This window comes from Culex pipiens, chromosome 1 (genome assembly GCF_016801865.2).
Source record: "Culex pipiens pallens isolate TS chromosome 1, TS_CPP_V2, whole genome shotgun sequence".
Taxonomy (NCBI): domain Eukaryota; kingdom Metazoa; phylum Arthropoda; class Insecta; order Diptera; family Culicidae; genus Culex; species Culex pipiens.
This window is the reverse complement of record NC_068937.1, coordinates 61888944-61909378: the sequence shown is the minus strand read 5'-3', so window position 1 is coordinate 61909378 and position 20435 is coordinate 61888944. Positions and strand designations below refer to the sequence as shown.

General features: G+C 37.2%; 2 protein-coding genes across 3 annotated transcripts in view; one reads left to right on the top strand and one right to left on the bottom strand.

The window, feature by feature from the left end:
• Positions 1-20435, top strand: part of LOC120419869 (E3 ubiquitin-protein ligase highwire-like) — a 79711-nt gene that overhangs the window by 26312 nt on the left and 32964 nt on the right. The gene's annotated exons all lie outside the window — the stretch shown is intronic.
• LOC120419870 (uncharacterized) lies at positions 236-19573 on the bottom strand. Its single transcript, XM_039582730.2, has 8 exons — positions 19223-19573; positions 11903-12778; positions 3156-3432; positions 2940-3085; positions 2695-2880; positions 2515-2618; positions 994-2153; positions 236-928 (listed from the first exon to the last, which is right to left on the bottom strand). The coding sequence occupies exons 2-8, from the start codon at positions 12254-12256 to the stop codon at positions 516-518; spliced, it is 2640 nt and encodes an 879-aa protein (XP_039438664.1). The 5' UTR covers positions 12257-12778; positions 19223-19573; the 3' UTR covers positions 236-515.

Here is a 20435-nt window from a genome sequence, read left to right as displayed (position 1 = left end):
CCAAGGCATTGCTGAAGAGGGAAAAGTTTGACTTGACAGAAAAGTCAGTGCAGTTTTTTGTTAAAAAATAACAGCGGGTAAAGGATTGAAAGCACACTTTCACACACTTACGCACACACACAAACACACACACACACACACACACACACACACACACACACACACACACACACACACCCAGAGAGAGAGACAGGAAGGATAGTAATACCATTTCGAATGGGAAAAAATAACTCAGTTTTTCTTTTAAGGAAGTCTTTTATTTAGTTACTTTTCACGCCACTTGTTCCATTATCTACAGGGCTTCACTATATAACTTGCTAACATTTAAAGTTATTTCTCTCTGTGATTTCGTTCAACTTGGTTTCATTACATAAAAAATACATTTATAAATTAAATTAATATCACTTTTTTATAAAAAATTGTTCATTACCATACAGTAGTGTTGTTTTGGACGTTTTTTGCTCTTACACTAGACTAACATTCCCTCCATATCCAAAAACCCGACCCCAGGTCGGCTACGCGTCAGCGTACTCAACAATGTCGTCTATTTTAACCGTAATATCACTGCCACCCGAGTGTTCCGAATGGCTCGTGCCAGAACTGTCCGAATCTTCGGACGGTTCGCGACGTGGCGCCGGTTTCGGTGGCACTTTCTTGGCTGGCAGCGTGTACTCGGGAATCTCCCGACTGCTGGTCGGCGATCGGTCCATGTACCTAAGCGGTTCCGGCAGAGGAGGAGGAGGGCCACCGGCCACTATCATGGCATTTGCTGTTGTATTACTATTGCTACTACTACTGTTGGTGGTGCTGCTGTTGCCACTGTTGAGAATGTCGGGCAAATTCCGCGAAGTGCCGGGTTGTGGGTGCTGGACCGCGCCCGAAATGTTGTTTCCTATGGCGTATGGAGTGATAAGCGTACGAGTGTTATCTGAAATGAGGCAAGAACAAGAATAAGCCTTTGTTCAAATTGTGATTGTGTGGAGTGTGCGTTACCTTTGTGCATGATTTGCACGGGTTCCGAGTAATGTGAGTCACTCAAGTCCATCGGGGCGGCGTATTCGTTTATCAGCAGTGGTTGAGCCGCGCTCGTTAGTTCCGCGTAGATGTGGTCAGGTGTACCGCCCGGGACTCCACCAATCACGGTCATGCCCTCAGCCGGAGCGGACGGTTCGGCGTAGATGGTCTCAAGTGGAGTCGCACTGGTGCTGGGCGCCAGATGACGGTACAGAATGTCGGTAAATGCCACAAAGTCATCTCCGCTGTTTTCGCATTCGTTGAGACGTCGCACGATCTCTCCGATTGTTAGGACTTTCTCCGTTTCGGTTGAGTTGCCGTCGAGCAATTTCTTGGTGTGAATGAAGATGTCCTCGTAGGTGTCAGGCGACTGCTTTTCCTTAATTTTCTGCAACGTCTGATGAATAATCGACTTATCTTCCTTTGTGAAAGCCTTGCTCGGTTTATGAGTCATCGTGAACGAGGCGTTCGAAACTACATCTCCTGAGGCGGCAGATTGTCTCCCTGAACAGATTGTGCGGAACAGAATACACAAAACTACAATCACTATGGCCACTATCGCTGACGCTCCCATCACGATGTACTGATAGTAGTCCTGATACTGGACGTCTTCAATCTCGGTTGGACTGACAAAATTTGGTTCAACTTTTTTCTCCTTTTGACTGCTGGAACAATCGATTGATCGAGTCGATTCATTGCACACCTGTTGCGTGTACTTTTTAACATTAAACGTTGAAGCGTTGTAGCAATGCTTCAAAGTCTCATCTATCCGGCAGTAGCTTTCCTTCAGCAGCTTATCATAATCCTGGAAGAACAACTCCTTCATCCATCGCTCATCACAAGTGCACTGTCGATTGAACGAAATTTCACGCAAAGTGCACGCCTGATGGTGGAAAAAGCTGAAACTCCGGATTGCCGGTAGGGTCACCGAATTGCCATGGAATTGGCACAGCGAAGGCTGTTCAGTTTCCTCCATTGTAAAGTAGTTGAACTCGCCGAACGAATTGTTCACGATGGCCACACTGGTCCAGCCACCGTTCTGGAAGAACCAGTTGATTCCAGTTTTGATGATTTTGTTCTGGATGATTTTACTGGTTACTCCGGTAAACCGGATTGCTTCTGGGGCAATCTCGCTGATTCTGTAAATACAAATTGAAGTAAACTTTCATAATTGTGCTAGATATAACAAAGATTCAATACACAGAATTGTCGCTTTAAAATATTAAACTAAAGTCAAAAATACATCCAAAACATTTTTTTTCATCTCTAGAGTAAGACAGGTAACAGCATGCACCTTATCTTTCTGAAGAGCCGTGGTAAACTTCACAGCAACTGGGCAGAAAGTTTAACTCCATGTTTTACTTGTAACATTTTGATAGTTCAAAAAAGAACAAAACAGATATGAAATGATGTTCTTAACAATTCAAAGTTGCTCAAAACTACTTTTTAAACAAGTAAAAATGATCTAAAATCAAATCCTAAAAAGCTTACGTGACTTACGTATTGTTCTGCAATATGAAGTTCACTAACCCGCTTTCCGAAATAAACTCTCTTTCGATTGTCCCAATCTTGCAACCTGTCACGGTGAAATGCTTACATAAAAGCTGGGAAATGAAAAAAAAACAAAGAAAAGAAACTTGTTAGTTAATGTGCAACTTCATCTATATATGGCAAATATACCTTTTCTGTAACCGCCTGCGATTTGAGTACACCAATGTTGCAATTCTCAAACACCAACGAGTCTATTTTATTCACATCAAATGCCTTAGTTAAGACTTCTTTGATGTTTGTATTGATGAACCTGATTTCCTTAAAGGACGCCCGCAACTCGCACAAACTCCCGATGCCACAGTTTACAATGTCGAGCTGTTGGGTAAGAAGAAACCATAAGGTGAAGTGTTTTATGAAATTGAATTTGTACCCACCTTGGTTGACACGGATCCCCGAAATGCATCGTCCTGAATTCTGATATCCTTAACGCCATTGAGTAGGATTTCGCTTTCTGGCACGGAAAATGCACTTTGCATTATAACAACCTCGGCGGCACGTGTCACGTTGAGGTTGAATTCCTCTGGAAAGTAATAACAACAAAATCGTTCGTATACCTAATTACCCAAAAAATACAAACAAGTCCAACTCACGGCAAAAAGTTTGGCTGTGGAACACGACGGTGTGAACGTTCACCACCTCCAGCTGAGGGTAAGTTCCGTTGTTTAGACAGAAGGCCTTCGCCAGGAACTCAACGTGGTCAACTTGACTGGAGCCACCGTTGTTGTAGTTTCCCTTGATCAGGACTCGGTTCAGCAAGCTGTTCTCGAACAGTTTGGAGCTGATGTGAAGTCGCGTTGCTCGCACGTTGAGTTGGATGTTGAGGCTTTTTGCTTCCCGCGGAATGTTGTATCGACCGTCCAGTGTGAGCTAGAAAAAAGAAAATAATAATTGCTATCAAAGTTCTTAACGTTTTAAAAGATATTTTAATGAGACATTCAAATTTTATAAAAGTTTATTGAAAAATCCTTTAACAGATGTTAGTTAAGTTAAATTTGCATTCAAAATTGTAAAAAAAAGCAAATAATTCGCTCTACAGCATTGCCTTGGCGTTCTCGCTTGCGAGATTTCTACTCGAACCAGGTGTCCGAAGGCTTGATTGTTGAGGCAATTGCAAATCACTTTTCACACCTTAGCTTCCATCCACCCCGGGATTCGAACTGACGACCTTTGGATTGTGACTCTAACTGCCTACCAGCGACTCCGCCGAGACAGGACCCAGGGAGACGACTCCTACACCTGGACTGAGCTATCGACCTAACCTTTTTAGGTTAGACCGGGGCCAATATTTACTTCCCCGTCCGACAAAAGGCGTGGTCAGACAAATCTCGTCTCGAAAAATTTCACCGGTACCGTCTGGGATCGAACCCAATCCGACTGGGTGGTGCATTCAAAATTGTGCAGCTTCTAAATTTACAAACAAAATGAGCAAAATGAGATTTCCCCTAACCGATTTTTTTTTTGCATTTTTTAACAGGTTGAATAATTTTGTATCGTTTCCATATTATTTTCGATACAAATTTGGCAGCAGACCATGCTTATGCTTAAGGCTACCAACACTTGCTGAGCAAAAATCCGTACACTTTACCGATATGACACCATGGTATAACAAAAACTATCAATGAATTATTTAGATAAATTGAATTTAATAAATTTGAGAACTAAAAATATAAAACTGTGTCGTTTTTACAGCTAACAAATTTCACAAAATGCTATCAGAGTGCTTTTGACTTGCACGTTTAAAAGTATTCATAAAATAAACCATGATTTGAATCAAATCATTATGTTCTTCAATTTTGTTTTGTTAAACGTTTAAAAGCTTACGAAATGTCAAATTTACTTTTACGAATAATATCGTTCTTAGCGTTTCCACGAACACTTTTCCAGAGTTTTTTTTTTTTTTGAAAAAAACCCTATAACATGTGAAACACAACAGTTTATAGGACCTTTAAAAAAACTCTAGATTTGTTATTTGAAATGTTTTCACAAGTTTTAGAAAGCCTTTGGAAATGGATAAATATATTTAGTAAGGAATTTCTAAAAGAACAATTCTAGAATTTTTTTAAAGGTCCTATCAACATATGAAAGACAATAGTTCAAAAACTCTTGAATTATTGATAATCAAGTTTGAATTGAGGAAACCTCGTAAAACTATCTTTTTAAATCAAACTCACAGAAAAATACAAATTTCTAGTTCACAAAAGCTTTGACCAAATCAAAAAAGCAATTCAATGATTAAAAAGTTGTTAAAATTCCGTACAAATCCGTATTATGCGTAAAATTCCCTACAAAAATTCCGGCCTGTTAAAAATCCGCGAAGAGGTTCGAAAATCCGTATAGTAAGGAAAAAATCCGTACAGTTGGTAGCCTTACTTATGCTTAAGATTTTTTTTTTGATTTGGTGTCTTCGGCATAATTAAAGGTATAAATGAGGACTAAGCCGAATAAAACTAATGCACGATAAAAAATAAGTTTTTTTTTCAATTGGTTAAATCCCATCTTATCATAAAATTTCAGAAAGGGCCTATAATCTCTACCCAAGTATTTTTTTTTTAAATAGAGTTAAAAAAAATAAGAGGCAAGATGATGGAACAATCGCAAAAAATCATTTTCGCTTGCGAACTTTCTTCGTCCGCAAAAAAGAGAGAATCGCACCCGAACTTCTCGGAGAAAATCAATCTATTGAGGATTATTTGTGTGAATTTCCTTGTCGGCATCACTTAACGTTGTTTATATCGCTTTGTTTACACACATTGCACATCTAAAAAAGGTGACAGGTGCTTTTTCGACGTGTGACGTTACACTTGCAAGTTTAGTAGTGAAAAAGATGTTCCACCAAATAATCAAGATGATGATTTTTGGAGATTCCTTATACTTATTTTTCGTGCGCGAGAGAGGAGAGCCATGATCCCTACGGATTTTTTCGCTCGATGAACGTCAAAAGATTTTTTTGATGTTGATTCTGTCATAGCGGATCAGAAGAAAGAATAAGAACATTTTTTTTGAAATTGTATTATCAAGGATAACTTTTTGAAAAGGTTTAATATACTGAATTCTGACATTTTAAAATGATGGGCTGCATTCAATATTTTAAAATCTTTTTTTTATTGAAAAGATCGCAAATTTCACAAAAAAAAATATCATTGAAAATCGTACCAATGGTTTCCGATCAAAAAACGAGGGCTTCTTGGGCATGGCCATATTTCAGCAACCAAAGACCGTTCCAACAAAGTTCAGATTAACAAAGTGTAGGGAATTCTCAGCACTTGAAAAAAATATTTTTTTAAATGCAAATTTGTTAAAGAAAATGAAAACTGCGACCTTTTTCAAACAATTTTCCTATATACTTTATCTAAATTTCTCTAACATACTGTTTGATTGCAAACTAAGTAAATTGCATTAAAAATAAAAGTCAACTTTTGTCAGTTTTTTCTTTAAATCATTGTTCGGAAGTCGGAAACACACAAATTCGGAACACTTTTGGGGTAATTTTCAAATTGGGTGCAAAATCAAACTTTTTTGTTTCTACTTTTTTAGGGACCTAGTTTAGGCCATTCTTTCACTTTTTTACTGGTAAAACTCGTTCTTTTTCAACAAAATATTGCATTTCAACTACTTGAACAAGAGCTGCAAAACACTTCCTCCAAATTTAACTGATAATTTTCCAAAAAAATATCATACAATTCATAAAAACATAACAAAACAAAAGTTGTCCACATCTTTAAGGTGTAAATGTTAAAGTGAAATAAAAGTTACAAATTCGCTGTCGGTCAATACATCATTCAAAAGGTCACGAGAAAATCTTTCAATGAAGGTGAAAGAGAACATTATGTTCAATTATCGAATCCACATGATTTTTGAAACATTAATTGGTCTGTAAACTAATTGTAAACTGTTCAGAATATGAGGGATTTAAAAAAATAATCATATTTTGGTCAAGGATTGTATGCTTTTCCAGGAATTTCCTTGAAAAGATGGCTACAAAAAAAATGTTAAAAAAAATATTGTGGTGACACAAAGTGATTTCGTAAAGAATTACTCACTGTGAATGAATTCCTCAATGTTACTTAACCTTTTTTGGTTGTACTGCATATAATTTAACTGAAATCAGATACAACAAAGAAATACAAACCAATTATAGGGATTTGCATAAATTAAGGGTATTATGCTTTTCCTCAAATTACGGAAACGCTTCAACTGCATTGTTATCAACCTGTGACCACCAAGACGACGTTCGTTGGTGGTATACTCAATGTTTGTTGGGACTTCATTACGGCCGCCCCACAAATACAACAAAGTGCATAATGATGTGCGACAATGACGGTGACGACGACGATCAATCTCATGTTTATATCGCTGATGGCTTTCCGTGTCGTGTTATGTTTCTTATGCGGGCGGAAACGAGAAAGTGTGTGTGCGTGTGGCTTATGCAATGTTCACAAGTCCCAGCTGAGGCCCAGGGAGTCCGAAACGTTTACGCGTATTTTATTAAGCATCATTGGAAAAACGTGTTGCGGGGACGAACGAACTTACGAACCGAACGCAGTTGATTGGATAATGGTATTCTCGGCGAAATATCCGGTTTGTCCGGCTCTACTTTACTCTTTGTTGGCACTTCAATAAGTTATGCTGTTTTTAAACTTTTAAAGCTAAATTTATTAAGTGTAGCAAAAAATTACCATACTTTTTTTTTGCACAAAAAAGAGGCGTTGCCAAGATCATTTCTAAAAATGTGCAGAAAGTTTTTTTTAAATCATCCTAAGGTGTTACGTCGATTCCGTTTCAAAAAAACATTATTTTTTTTCAAAAACATTTCTCGGAACGGCTGAACCAATTTTAGAACGCCACCTTCTAAAAGAAAGTTTATTAGTTGGGCTTATAGGATAAAATATGTTGAGATCTGAAAAAAAAAACTAGCTGAATATTTGCAAAGGTCACATGAAAATTGTTTTTGCTGATTTGAAGGTCCGGGACCAAAGAGCTCATATCTGCAAATGAAATTTTCCCTGATACATGATTTTTGGATGATATGATTTTTGGAACTTAAAAACTAGGTAAAATAAAAACTGAGTTTTTTTCGACGTGCCACGCGCAAAAACAGGCCTGTCGAAAAAAATGCAATTTTTCGAACCACCCTAGCACGTTGTAGGTCACCCTAATGGCCAAACAAAAAATTACGGGTCTAATTATTTTGGCCAAGGAACCCTAAGAAAAAAATTTGAGCCCGATCGGAGAACTTTGTTTTTTGGTTTAGGTTCTTCTCAAATGAAATTGCTGTTAAATTGTTTTTATTAACAGGAATTACGAGAGGTGTATCGTTTTTTGGCCCATAGTCACCCGCACTGACGGTACTCAAAAACTGGAAGTGTTCATTAACAGGATTCCGAGATTCGATTAAATTGAAAATAAAAAACTGGGATCATCGGCGCATCGATAAGTTCAAAATTTCAGCGATGACCTATACAAAATTTTGATACCAAAACATGTATAGATCATCGCTGCTATTTTAAAGTTTTCGCAGTTTTAGTAAAAAAAGGTAGATTTTTCCCCGTTTCGCCTTTTTACGTTTTTGCACGCGGTTAGCCGAAAACTCCTGTTTTTATTTTCGAAAAATCATATCCTGGAATTTTTGAAAAATGTGGTATTTTGGCCAAGGAACCACCGGAAAATTTTAGAGCCCGATCGGAGAACTTTTTTTTTGTTTATGCTCTTTTCAATTGGAATTTCTGTATATGTATAAGTATATGGGCAGGCCAAGGATTGATACCTAAGAGCATGCAATGGCACTGACCTTGTTGCGTGCTCTTCAGTTGACGTCCACGTAAGGAACATCCTGGAAGGAGCGTAACTAACTACATCCGTAGTTCTGTTAGATCATCCGAATTATCTTGATCAGAACAGTATAGCTCTGGTTCCTTGCGAGTGTCCTATTTTCTTACCTCCACGTTGGCTTGGTTTTCATGATGACCTAGCTGGTGGCCTGTGGAAACGGATCGTAAACCTTTGACCACCGCGGGTCAGAGTCGAGACGGCTAAAAGAAAAGGGCGCGACAATGTGGGAAAGGGAAGTAATTTGTGATTGTAGACGGTATTGTTTTGATTCGCAGTATGTTGAGTCAACTGCTGTGGATGTACCTGAAACATCGCACAACGGGGTTTCTCTTCTCTTCATTTTCAGCTACCACCTATCTACTATTTTTATTTTGCTCTACTGATTCTCAATTCTTCACTGATTCTTCTGTTTAATATCCATCATTTGATTTTTTTTTTTTTTTTTTTTTTGCTAACTTTTGATTCTCTTATCTCTCAAAGCTTTTCCAATCTTTTTTACCAATTGATACTGCTGTAACAAACTTTGTTTTGTTTTTTTTTTCCTTAAAAAATATACTTTTCCTTAATGTACTAGTAATATCAAGTCTATTTATCATTTGCCTAATCTTTGTTGATGTTATTGCGAATTTATTTATTTGAATAATTCTTTATCTGTCCTATAAATTATCATTACTATAATCTAAGCTTGTTTTGTATCTCTATTTATTAACTATTGTCTAATTTTACATCTAATACATCTAGCATCTCATTTTTATTCTTCAAAATACGCTCATCATTCTCTTACTATTGATACTTGATTTTTATAAAATAAATTCTCTTTTACTGTCAATTGTTTTCAATCTTCACCCTTTTTTTTCAAACAAGTGAGGATTGAGCCCTTACTCAATTTATGGAATGGTTAAAGGATCAACACAAATATTACTATTGTATTTTTGGTAAAGTTTTATAACATGCTTAGGACCAAAAATTGTAACAAAACATCGCGACAAAAGAAATAGCAACAGATAAACAGACTCAACAATAGGGAAAATTTCAGGAGAAAACAATACACAGTAAATAATCATAAGTTTTTGAATTCAAACAAAAAATAAAAAAGTACTTGCTTTAATGAAAATTGATAGGCACACTATAAATGGTTAGGCGCTTATACTTACATCAATCCCTACGCAATGTACCACCCCCGGCCGAGTTAAAATGCGTAACCGGAAAAGAAGGTGTGCATGCCTGGCACGAACACTCAAAGCGTGTTCTAGCGTGCTGCTCGTACTGACTCAGAGCAAGGGTGAGATGTAGGTGTAAGGGCAGTGCGTGTTCGTCGGGAACCTAGTGCATAAGATCGGTCAAGGCCCGTTCTTACACTGAAAATTGCGAATTGCGAATTGCGAATGTATAAGTATATGGACATGTCAATTGTTTTATTCAAAAACCCCGAAATTTGGTTATAGACCTCAGAATTTCATGTAAACTTACCAACTAAACTGTCGTTTATGGTAAAATTACGTATGCGCAATATTCCTCGAATTTGATCCTGTAATATAATGAATAGTAAGGAAAACTACTACGTCATTTGTGGATGGCACCTTGCCAAGCGAACCAAATGTTGAATTTCATGTGATTTTAAGAGCGAGTTTTTCACCGATGTGAAACAGGTCGTATCGAGGTTGGATGAAACTTTCAGGGTTTGTTTGTCTATACATGAGATGAACTCATGCCAAATATGAGCCCTCTACGACAAAGGGAAGTGGGGTAAAACGGACTTTGAAGTTTGAGGTCCAAAAACATGAAAAATCTTAAAATTGCTCGCATTTCCGTAAAACTTCATCAATTCCAACTCTCTTAGATGCATTCGAATGGTCTTTTGAAGCCCTTCAAAACGTGCTATAGACATCCAGGATTGGTTTGACTTTTTCTCATAGCTTTTGCAAATTACTTTTAAAAATGGTTTTTTTTTAAAACCTTAATAACTTTTTCCAACAGCCTCCAACACCCATACTCCCATAGGTCAAAAGTTAGGGAATTTCATGGACTATACGCCTACGGTATTAACTTTTTGGCCAATCGCAGTTTTTCTCATAGTTTGACGATTTTTCTAGAACAAACATTTTACAACGTTAGTTTTTACCCTGTATGCCGAGAAGACGGCACTTTTTGGTCTCAATTTTGACATATTCGGAATCCTCAGAAAATTTTACATTAGGTTGAGGTGTTGTAATTTTGAATTTGATTGTAAAAAATGCCATTAAGAATTAATTAAAATATTATTTAGCATTTTGTCGGATTAAGGGTAAAACAAGTTTTCGCCTACTTGATACAGCATTTGACGTATTGAGCATAGGGTAAATAAGATCTATTTCTTTTTTCAAAAATGTTTTATTTAATTATTTTTTAAAGCAATATTACAACTCCAATACTTCTAACTTACGTGAAATTGTCCGAGGATTCCGAATATGACAAAATTGAGACCAAAAAGTGCCGTCTTCTCGGCATACAGGGTAAAAACTAACGTTGTAAAATGTTTGTTCTAGAAAAACCGTAAAACTATGAGAAAAACTGCAATTGGCCAAAAAGTTAATACCGTAGGCTTATAGTCCATGAAATTCCCTAACTTTTAACCAAATGTGAGTATTAAGGTTTTAAAAAAATCCATTTTTAACAGTAATTTGCAATAGCTATGAGAAAAAGTCAAACCAATCCTGGATGTCTATAGCACATTTTGAAGGGCTTCAAAAGACCATTCGAATGCATCTAAGAGAGTGGGAATTGATGAAGTTTTACGGAAATGCGAGCAATTTTAAGATTTTTCATATTTTTTGGACCTCAAACTTCAATGCCCGTTTTACCCCACTTCCCTTTGTCGTAGACGGCTCATATTTGGCATGAGTTCATCTCATGTATAGACAAACAAACCCTGAAAGTTTCATCCAAATCGGAGCACCTCGATACGACCTCTAGAACAAACCGAGCAGAATCTACAAATACTGCCTCTTAACTCCTAATTTTATGAAACACAAAAATTTAAATAATATTTGTGCTGTAAAAAATCATGCGGCTTAACTACCTACAATAAAAATCATCAGTTGCTAAGCCGGGAATTCAACTCCAGAACTCTCTTGGAAGTGGTAAATCTCTTTTGCTCTTCAAACGGATCATTTGACCTTCAAATTACATTCATACTTCGCCCCAGTTCAGTAATTTATTTTCCCTCTCTATTTATTGTATGTTTTCATTTTTTCCTTGGAAACGTCCGAAAAATTTGTTGAGTGATGCGTTGAAGAATTTGTGTACAAAAACAGAACCCCCGGCAGCACAAAATAAACCGTTTGCTCGAGATGCAGTTTCGATTTATTTTTTTCTGTCACATGCGAAGTGATCTTTAAGGATCTATTTTTAACGTGTCAAAATATCGCGTTTTTTTGTTGCGTATTTATCAAATTGTTCTGAGCAAGACTAGGTTGCGCGAGTAGAATTATAACTGGTGCCCATAAAAACTTGTATAAACAACACATACCTGGCCGAACACTTCACAGTCGATGGTGAGAATTGGCTGGTTCGAACAGCTGCACCCTTGCATGTTGCATAAATTCTGAGATCCAGTTTGTCCAGTGCTGCTGCTGCTGCTACCGCTGCCAACCGACCGTCGGTGTCGTTGGGCAGGGTGGCCCACGGCGGCTGACTCATTGTCGATCGCGTAACTATTTCTGGCACCTTGTTTGTTTAGAAGACGAAACTCATCACTGAACGTCGTCGTTGTTTCTTCACGATTATTATTGCTCATCCCTGGGCTGTGTTGCTGCGTATCAATACTGTTAATTCCGCTAAGGAGCACTATGGCAATGAGACACTGATATTTGGACGAACCCATGCTGATTCACTTTAGTAAACACACTCGAAATCAAAATCTCACCACAAGAATCAGTGAAAGACACTCGCCCGGCGACCTTCACTCGTTCGTACCGTTAATTAAGATTTTCGGGGGTTAATTCTCTTCTCGATCAACTCGACACACAACTTTACGGGTTGGCCCCGACGCCTCTCAAGCTCATATTTGCTTAATGTTTTTTTCCGACGCTTTCTCATCTTCGGCTATTCGGCACTGGGATGTTTTCAGCTATTTTCATGCACATTCAAAATCATCTCGCAGTACTGATTCTACTATTTTGATGCACACGACTAGATGTTCCGCTATTACTGTCTGCTGCATGCACGACACCACTCACAACGCTTTCGTTTTGTTCAGCAGCTGGCTTAAGCTGAAGTTCAATTGATAAGGGAACACGCCACTAGAACGTCCGCCCGCTCATGTATCTGATTCAAGTGGGTTGTCGAAGTTTGTACCGTAATGTTGATGATTGGTGCACTGACTGGAGGCAATCTGGGCGGGAATCTGTAAAGATAAATTATATCGTTTTAAAACAGAACTTCATAAATAAAATGATTTTTCAAGTAAAATTTCTAGCATTCAGGCCTTGGCGGTCTCTAGTGTATGTTTCCTACTCGAAACTATGTCTTCGGGAGGCTTAAACGGTGAGGTAATCCACCTAGTTTACATCCACCCCGGGATTCGAATTGACAATCTTTGGTTTGTGACCAAACGAATTTGAGTAATTTGGGGCTACCGAGCTCGAATATGACCTCTAGAATCTTCCAGCCCAGAGAATAGCATGTATGATTTCAAACGCTGCATTCAGGCAAATCGATATAACGTGATTTATGCACTCCACGATTCGAATTTTTGTCAGCAATTTCAAATAAAACTCGCAACACTGGCACTAAACATCGGATGTTTTCACCAAATAAATTTATTATACCATTCATTAAACATTACTAAGCTTGAGTTTCATTGGTTTCAGTGTGTGTGAAGTCATTATTTTGTAAAAAAAAATCTGTACTCCTGGAGAGAACCAAAGTTTGTTTACATTCGTAAGAAAAATGTGTTCCGAATTAGTGGGTTTCAAAAGTCAATGTTTTTCATGAAAAACTTGATATTAAACGTAAATATTTGGAGCCGGTCTATACATCAACATGAAGGTAAAAGAGCAATTCCAGCCCAAAACAGGAATATTTTAGGTACTTTTTTCTCGACCCTCTCCGATTTGAATGAAATTTTGTAGACATGTTATCCTAGGCCTATAAAAGCCATTTTTGTGTATATAGGGCCAGTTACACTCGATAATGACATTTGAGAAGGGCGTAAGTGTTTTAAATATTTTTGTATTTCGTAATTTAAATATTGCTGTATCTCGAAGCCGTTGCATCGTATCAAAAAGTGGTCAAAGACAAACTTGTAGGAAATTTGATGGGCTTTCGGAAAAAAATACACTGAAAGAAAAAAGCACTCCACTTTTATGAGATTTATTGATTTTTAAGTTTAAAAGTCAAATTTGAAGGTGAGCCCACGATTTTTTTCGTTCAAAATTTTTGTGAAAATAGCCTAAGATGTTACAAAAAGACTCACGAAAAATGCAGGATGGAGCAACACATCTAAAAAAATACAAAAATCATTTACTGAAACTGTTTTTTTCAAAAGTGCGTACGTCAAAATTTTCAAAAACCAAACACGAGAGCCGATTCTCCAGACAATCTTACATAAAAGTCTCCATATTGACAATTGTCCTAAGTCGAATCCTTGTAAAGTTACAACGGTTTTAAAAATAAAAATGTTGAAAAAATGGGTTTTTGATGGTTTTTGGCAATTTCTTTATGACAGACTTGATTTTTCAGTCTCGAAAATATTTTTACCGGAAAGCTCGTCCAATTTCCAATAAGTTTGTCTTTGACCACATTTCAATTGGATGTATGGTCTTACAGATATAAGCTAGTTTACTATCCAGGTTACTACACTACACTGAAAAAATATTATGTGTTCAGTTATGAGCAATGTAATTGTATTACCGTAATCTGGGGTGAATCGGGACTACAGTCTGAATAGGGACAGCAGTTTTTAGAGCACTTAAAGCTTTAAAATTTGAAAATGGATGTACACATTTTCTTGGCCTGAGTCTGTTCTAACCGAAACCAAAAAGAAAAATCTAAATATTGTGCTCCAACATGGTTAAAACTGCTGTCCCAATTCGCCCCATAAGTCCCGATTGACCCCAGTTTACGGTATTTGTATTAGTTTATATCGTTTAATTTGTGCCAAGAATCTATAAATACCACATATTTTTTAGTAGCAGTTCTTATTTTAATTTTTAAACTTATTTTATTTAATTTGTGTTTAATTTGTGTGTGTTTTTTTTGCGGTGCCATTGCATTGTAATTTCATAAAAGTTCAACATATTTTTAAACGAGCCCAAACATGCTAAATATGATTAACAATGCAGAAACAGAAAAAGGTATTTTAGATTGTTCTCACTTCTATTTCCATAGATTTTTTATAAGTTTTTGAAATAAAAAAAATGCCCCCTTATTTTTCGGACCAATTTTGAAGAGAGAGGGGGGGGGGGGGGCATAAACTATGAAAAATATTTGCAACGGCCTTTTTGTTCATCTGAAGAAAAAAACAAAAGCCTGAAGCGACTGTGCTTTCCCCCAGGGTCCAACTTGCTGCAACAGGATTGATCGTGTGTATAATTCTGTTAAACGAGGGCATTTTATTGGATATCAAGTGCTACTTGAAACCCACACTAACCGCTGGCTGGCGTTGTATCTCTTCCACTCGTAAATGACGTGTATACAAGACGGTAATGCACCACACGTAGTTTGTTGAATCAAACTAATGCTACCACTTTACAGTTAAGAATCTGCTTCCTTGCGTACAATATTTTGAGAGTTAAATTTCAGTTGTTTTTTTCAGACTCTCTTGAAAAGAAATTGCATAAATTTAATGCATGTTTTTTTTTTTTTTTTTAATTTTAAAACTAATAAATATTGTTGCAGTGTGCAACAATTGCCAAAGAACCCCAACAGAAATTGTAACGCAATACAAATCTGAAACTTATCTCGGCTAAGCCACTACTAAATTATCCAATTTGTTTAGAGTACTATTTCTCAACTGCGTGCACTGGTACAAATTGTCACTCACAAGTGCGATAGGGCGCGCTAAATCACCAATCGCGCGCCATCTGTTCTGGATCTTCGTGCTCACAAGGCACACTACTTGTAACATGTTATCAGCGCATAAACAAATAAAAAAGAAACATCTCATCGTAAGATAAACAAAACTACTAGGGGTAATTTCAATACAATCACGTCCATTTGTGCCGGAGTTGGTGCTCTTTTGAAGCAAACACTCACGAAAGATCGACAAAACGGCCTTCGCGTACGATGTAAAATGTGTGCCACCCAGCGCCGGTTGCCAGCAGTCAAAAGTCGAGAAGGAAAGAACAATATTTTGCTTTGCAGACAGCCAGTAGCAGATAAATACCGGCTAATGATGGGTCAGAGAAGGGTGGGTGCTCTTGCCTTCTCCTACACGTATAAATAACCGTTTGGCTGTATAGTTTTCGTTACAGGGGAAAAACGATTATCAATCAGCACATGTACTATTTACAAACACAAGTGTCTGTGAAGGTTTTTGCCCACGATCAATTTGTAAACTTTTAACTTATGACAAATTTACGATCTATAGGTATTTGGATGAATTATTTTTTGTAAACAAAAGTTTGTTAAGCCTGTCCACAGCCTGTACATATCTTGGTTTCGGTGGTCTCTATTGCAAGATTCCTTAAACATGTTTCAAATGATTTCAAACGCAGGGAAGTTAGTTTTAAATTGTTTTAAACTGATTGCACTAAAATTTCGCTAAACGTTTGAAGAATTTAAAAAAAAAAGTTTGTCCCCTGATTTTTCAGCCCGATTTTAAGGGGGGGGGGGACAAAAACATAGAAAAATATTTGCAACACTTTAATCAGTAAATTACGTTTATTAAATTTTCGAAGATTAGACAATAGAGTGTAACAAATTAATTTTTGGTTGGCATTCATGGGATTGTTTCAGCACTGAGCCAAAATCGCAAACATGAGCATGATTGGACGTTACAGGAGTTGGCGCTTTGGATGCTTCATCTGCTTCTTTGAACAGGTTAAGGAAAGCATTAAAATTTAAATAGATATTCGAGAGTGACTCACCTTCAGTAAGAATTTTTAGGCTGTCCTTTCGAAGAGTTTATTAAATTCAGATCTTGTTTAACCATGTTTAAAATAGTAAACTTTTCCGTTCCACCCTATTAAGCAGATAAAATACAAATTGCCCGCAGTACTAGCACTAGAAATTTAATAATTCCATGACACAGCACAACACATTACGAAAATAGTTTCATAGTAAGGGGTGCTACTATCTGGAATCAACTACCTAACACGATTAAAAACATTCAAACCACTGTAGGTTTCCGCAAAGAATGCATCACTTGGTTTAGAAGATAAATTAACTAAAACGACATAAGTTTACACTGATCAGGAGTTTAGAATTTAATTAATATTTTAGAAAAATGCTGTTCTGGTTCTCAACAAAGTGTAATAATTTAAAATGATATTTTCTTACTCTACATGAATAAGAAATAAATGAAGTGAAGTGAAAGGATATAGATTTAAATGAGGTTTAACCCGTGAAACAGATTTTTTAATTTACAATTTTCGAAGCACTTTGGCTTTTACTATAAATATCACAGGCGTGTAGGCCAGATCCTTGCAAGTTTTGGTATATATAACCGATATATAACATTGTAGGTTTTAGCTGAGCGAGTTGTAAGAGAGCTATAATCACGGCAAATGGTGTCCAGGACATTAATGAAAATACAATGTTCGAACCAAAAGGGTTTCGGAGCACCAAAACTTTTAAGCATGGAGCTTCCAACGAATAATTACCTAAAATCAAAACTCGGAGCGTATGGTGGTGTGTCCCCACGCTTCTTCCTCCCCTGTCGATTCAGGATTGTGTTGTTGTTCGAACACTCAGTGCTCAAACTCAACCCAATTACGAGTCATCTCTGCGATACGGCTTTACGCAGTAGGCCTGGCCGCTTTAACGTTTGTGATGTTTCGATGCATTTTAATGCAGTGGCACACTACAAATGTTAATAAATGACAAGAAGAGAGCCAGACGTAATCTAACCTTAAGCTTTCTCCAGGACCTCTTCAAAAGATTGGCTACGTTATGGTTTGATTAGATTAGACTAGATTTTGAGCAACCTGAAGCTCGGTACAGGCTTTCAAAATTTGGAATTTTTGTTATGGCTCGATGGGTCGACTGGGATAAACAGTTAGTTACATATTGTAAGTTATTTACTTCCAATTTTAATATAGTATTTTGAAGTGGTTACTTACAGTCATCCCACATATTCGAAACACTCACAAATTCGGAACACTTTTGTAATGGCATGCAAAATGCAGCTTTTCTGTCGACTTTACTATTTTCAGGACCTTCATTTGGACATTCTCTTGCTATTTCACTAGTAAAAGTATTACTTTTTGAACAAAAACCTCATTTCTAGACTATTTTATCCAGAGCACGAAAACACTGCCTCCAAGTTGCCTGTTCCATAATTGTGGGATGTTATTGTGCCTCCCACAATTGTGGAAAACCTGAATTTAACTGATATTTTCACAAAAAAGTTATCAAACCATGTATAAAACATCACTAAGCTTGAGATTCATTGGTTTCAGGGTGTGAAGTCATTATTTTGTTAAAAATATGTACTCCTGGAGAGAACCAATGTTTGTTTACATTCGTAAGAAAAAAGTGATATAAAACGTAAAAAGTTACAATCGGTCGATACATAAATCGAAAGATCACAAAAAAATCTTTCACATGAAGGTAAAAGCAAATCATTATGTTCAAATATCGATTTTCTATGATTTATTGAACATTGGTCGATCTGTAAACCGTTCTGAATATGTGGGATGACTGAAGTTACAATTCGTTAATTTTACTTTTCCAATAGACTTTTAATATTTCTTTTATGTTTAATCATTTAATCAAATAATCAAATTTTGGCTCTATTGTAAAATCCTACAGTTCCTTCCTTGACTTGACGAAAAGTACACGCTACAACTTATCGTATCCAATAAAGCAACAAATTACAAATTATTTCTCACAAACGTTATCAATGAAAACAACAGTTGTTTAGAATTGAAGCTTTAACTTATCTTTTGATTCAGACGCCAAAGTTATTTTTATTCATTCATTATAAAAAAAATGATCATTTTAGCTATTGGCTTTGCTCAGTAGCTATTCAAACTTTCTTTCAACCATTCTTTAGCATGCGGTCCGCAGACGACAGCCAGCGATTTCCGGTGACAAATTTATAAATTTCAATTATGCGCCTTTCCTAGTCTTGTTTATTTTTTTCATTCATTTCTTTCGTCGTTTTCCATCAGCCACGGCCGCCAAGTATAAACGTACTAATTTTGAGCTTCGTATCGTTTTGTTCTTCCTCACCTAAACGGCGGGGACTCTGTATGTTGACTGTGACTCTGACTGACTGACTGACGGACAGACGGACGAACGGACGAGTACGGCGGCCTGGCCTTATGAATTTCTGATCTTTTCGACTCGTTTAACCTCGAAGTGAGAGTTTCGCGCGACATCACCATCATCCGTAAGCCCAGTGCAGTGCAGTACACAGTTGTAGGTCGGTCTTTCACAGTGGATGATCATCCGTTCGTGCCTCGGACTGGTTTGCACCATGGTCGGTTTCGGTATATGCATTCATTGTAACTCAATTGCAGTTTAAATCGATACCAATAACGGGAACACAACTGCTTAAATGGAAACTTGATTGAAGCCACTCCTTGAAATGGGGATTCAATTTTTTGCAGTCTTACAAACTTGTTACAACTGTGAAACATGCCTGCTATGTTGGATATCGTTAGGATATTATCTTACTTACATTTATAACTGTGTTATACAACTTGTCCGTTGATTAATCCAAAGAGAGTCCGCTCATCCGCCCACTTTTGATCTTCTAAATTTAACACACTATCCCCAGATTTGGCCACCATAGCCACACACTGATACACACAGATCTATTGCACTTTAATTTCTATGCACGACTCGAAACCCATCCCATTCGATCTTGGAATATTATTATTTTTTGTTTCTTTATCTTCACTCAACCCCAAAACGAACATTCCCACGACACGACCGAACCCGGACCCGGAGAGTCGACTGAGCAAAGAGGATCGAAAACGGCGCCCGCGACGACACGGTTTGTGTGCTCGTACGCCTATCCCACAAAGCAGACTGAGTTGAAGCTGGTTGACCTGCGCGCAAGGCAAGAACCGACTACATCACACACTACACAAACCAGATATCATGGTAGTAGGCCGACGGGCTCTCACCATTACCATCTTCTGGGTTGGGCCTTAACCAGTTTGTTCTTGTGTGTAGGTGCGATGGTGGGGTGGTTCAAGCCCGCGCGTGGTGTGCTCGTGTGACGTTTTAGAGTTGAGTCTTTATTTTCTGTTACACAAAAAAAAACTTTTGAAACTCGGATTTTCAAACTGAAAATCGGGCACGTCTGCAACTTTTTTTTTATAATTTGATTTGAAATTGGAATCCTGATATGTCATTTTTTCAGTTCCGCAGGTCAGAATTTTGTAAAAAAAAGTTAGATAATAATGGAAAAAATATGTTTAAACGCCATTCCAGAATTATAAGCTAGTTTACAAAAATTGGTGGCGGCTTTTGACATGAATATATAGAATTTATGATTTTATTTTCACTACCGCAATGAAACTGTTATAAATCCAGAGACATCCGGATTCCGGTTGCAACCCACCGATTAGGGCGCCCAATTTTCCGGGGTTTTGAATTTCTCAGAAAACGGGAAAAATATTTTTGAATCCCGGGAATTCCCGGGAACCCTACATTTTTTTTGAAATAGTCATGTAATCTATATTTTCGTTATATGTGTTATGCTTTTCAATAATAATTAATAATTAGCTCATCTAAATCTAATCTAAACAACACGGAAAAAAAAGTGTTCCGGAAATCATGCAAATCGTACCATGAAATCGTGAATAACGCGATTTTTGCTTTACGAATTTTTGAACTATGCATATTGGGCACGAATTATCCAGGAATCGTGAATAAATATGCAT

Bases quoted from the DNA above. Each gene is read 5' to 3' on its own strand.
- LOC120419870 (XM_039582730.2), bottom strand. From the start codon at position 12,256: ATGGGTTCGTCCAAATATCAGTGTCTCATTGCCATAGTGCTCCTTAGC. The intron at 3,086-3,155 runs GTGAGTTGGACT...ATTACTTTCCAG, and splicing joins CCACAGCCAAACTTTTTGCC to AGGAATTCAACCTCAACGTG. The intron at 2,619-2,694 runs GTATATTTGCCA...TTCATTTCCCAG, and splicing joins CGCAGGCGGTTACAGAAAAG to CTTTTATGTAAGCATTTCAC.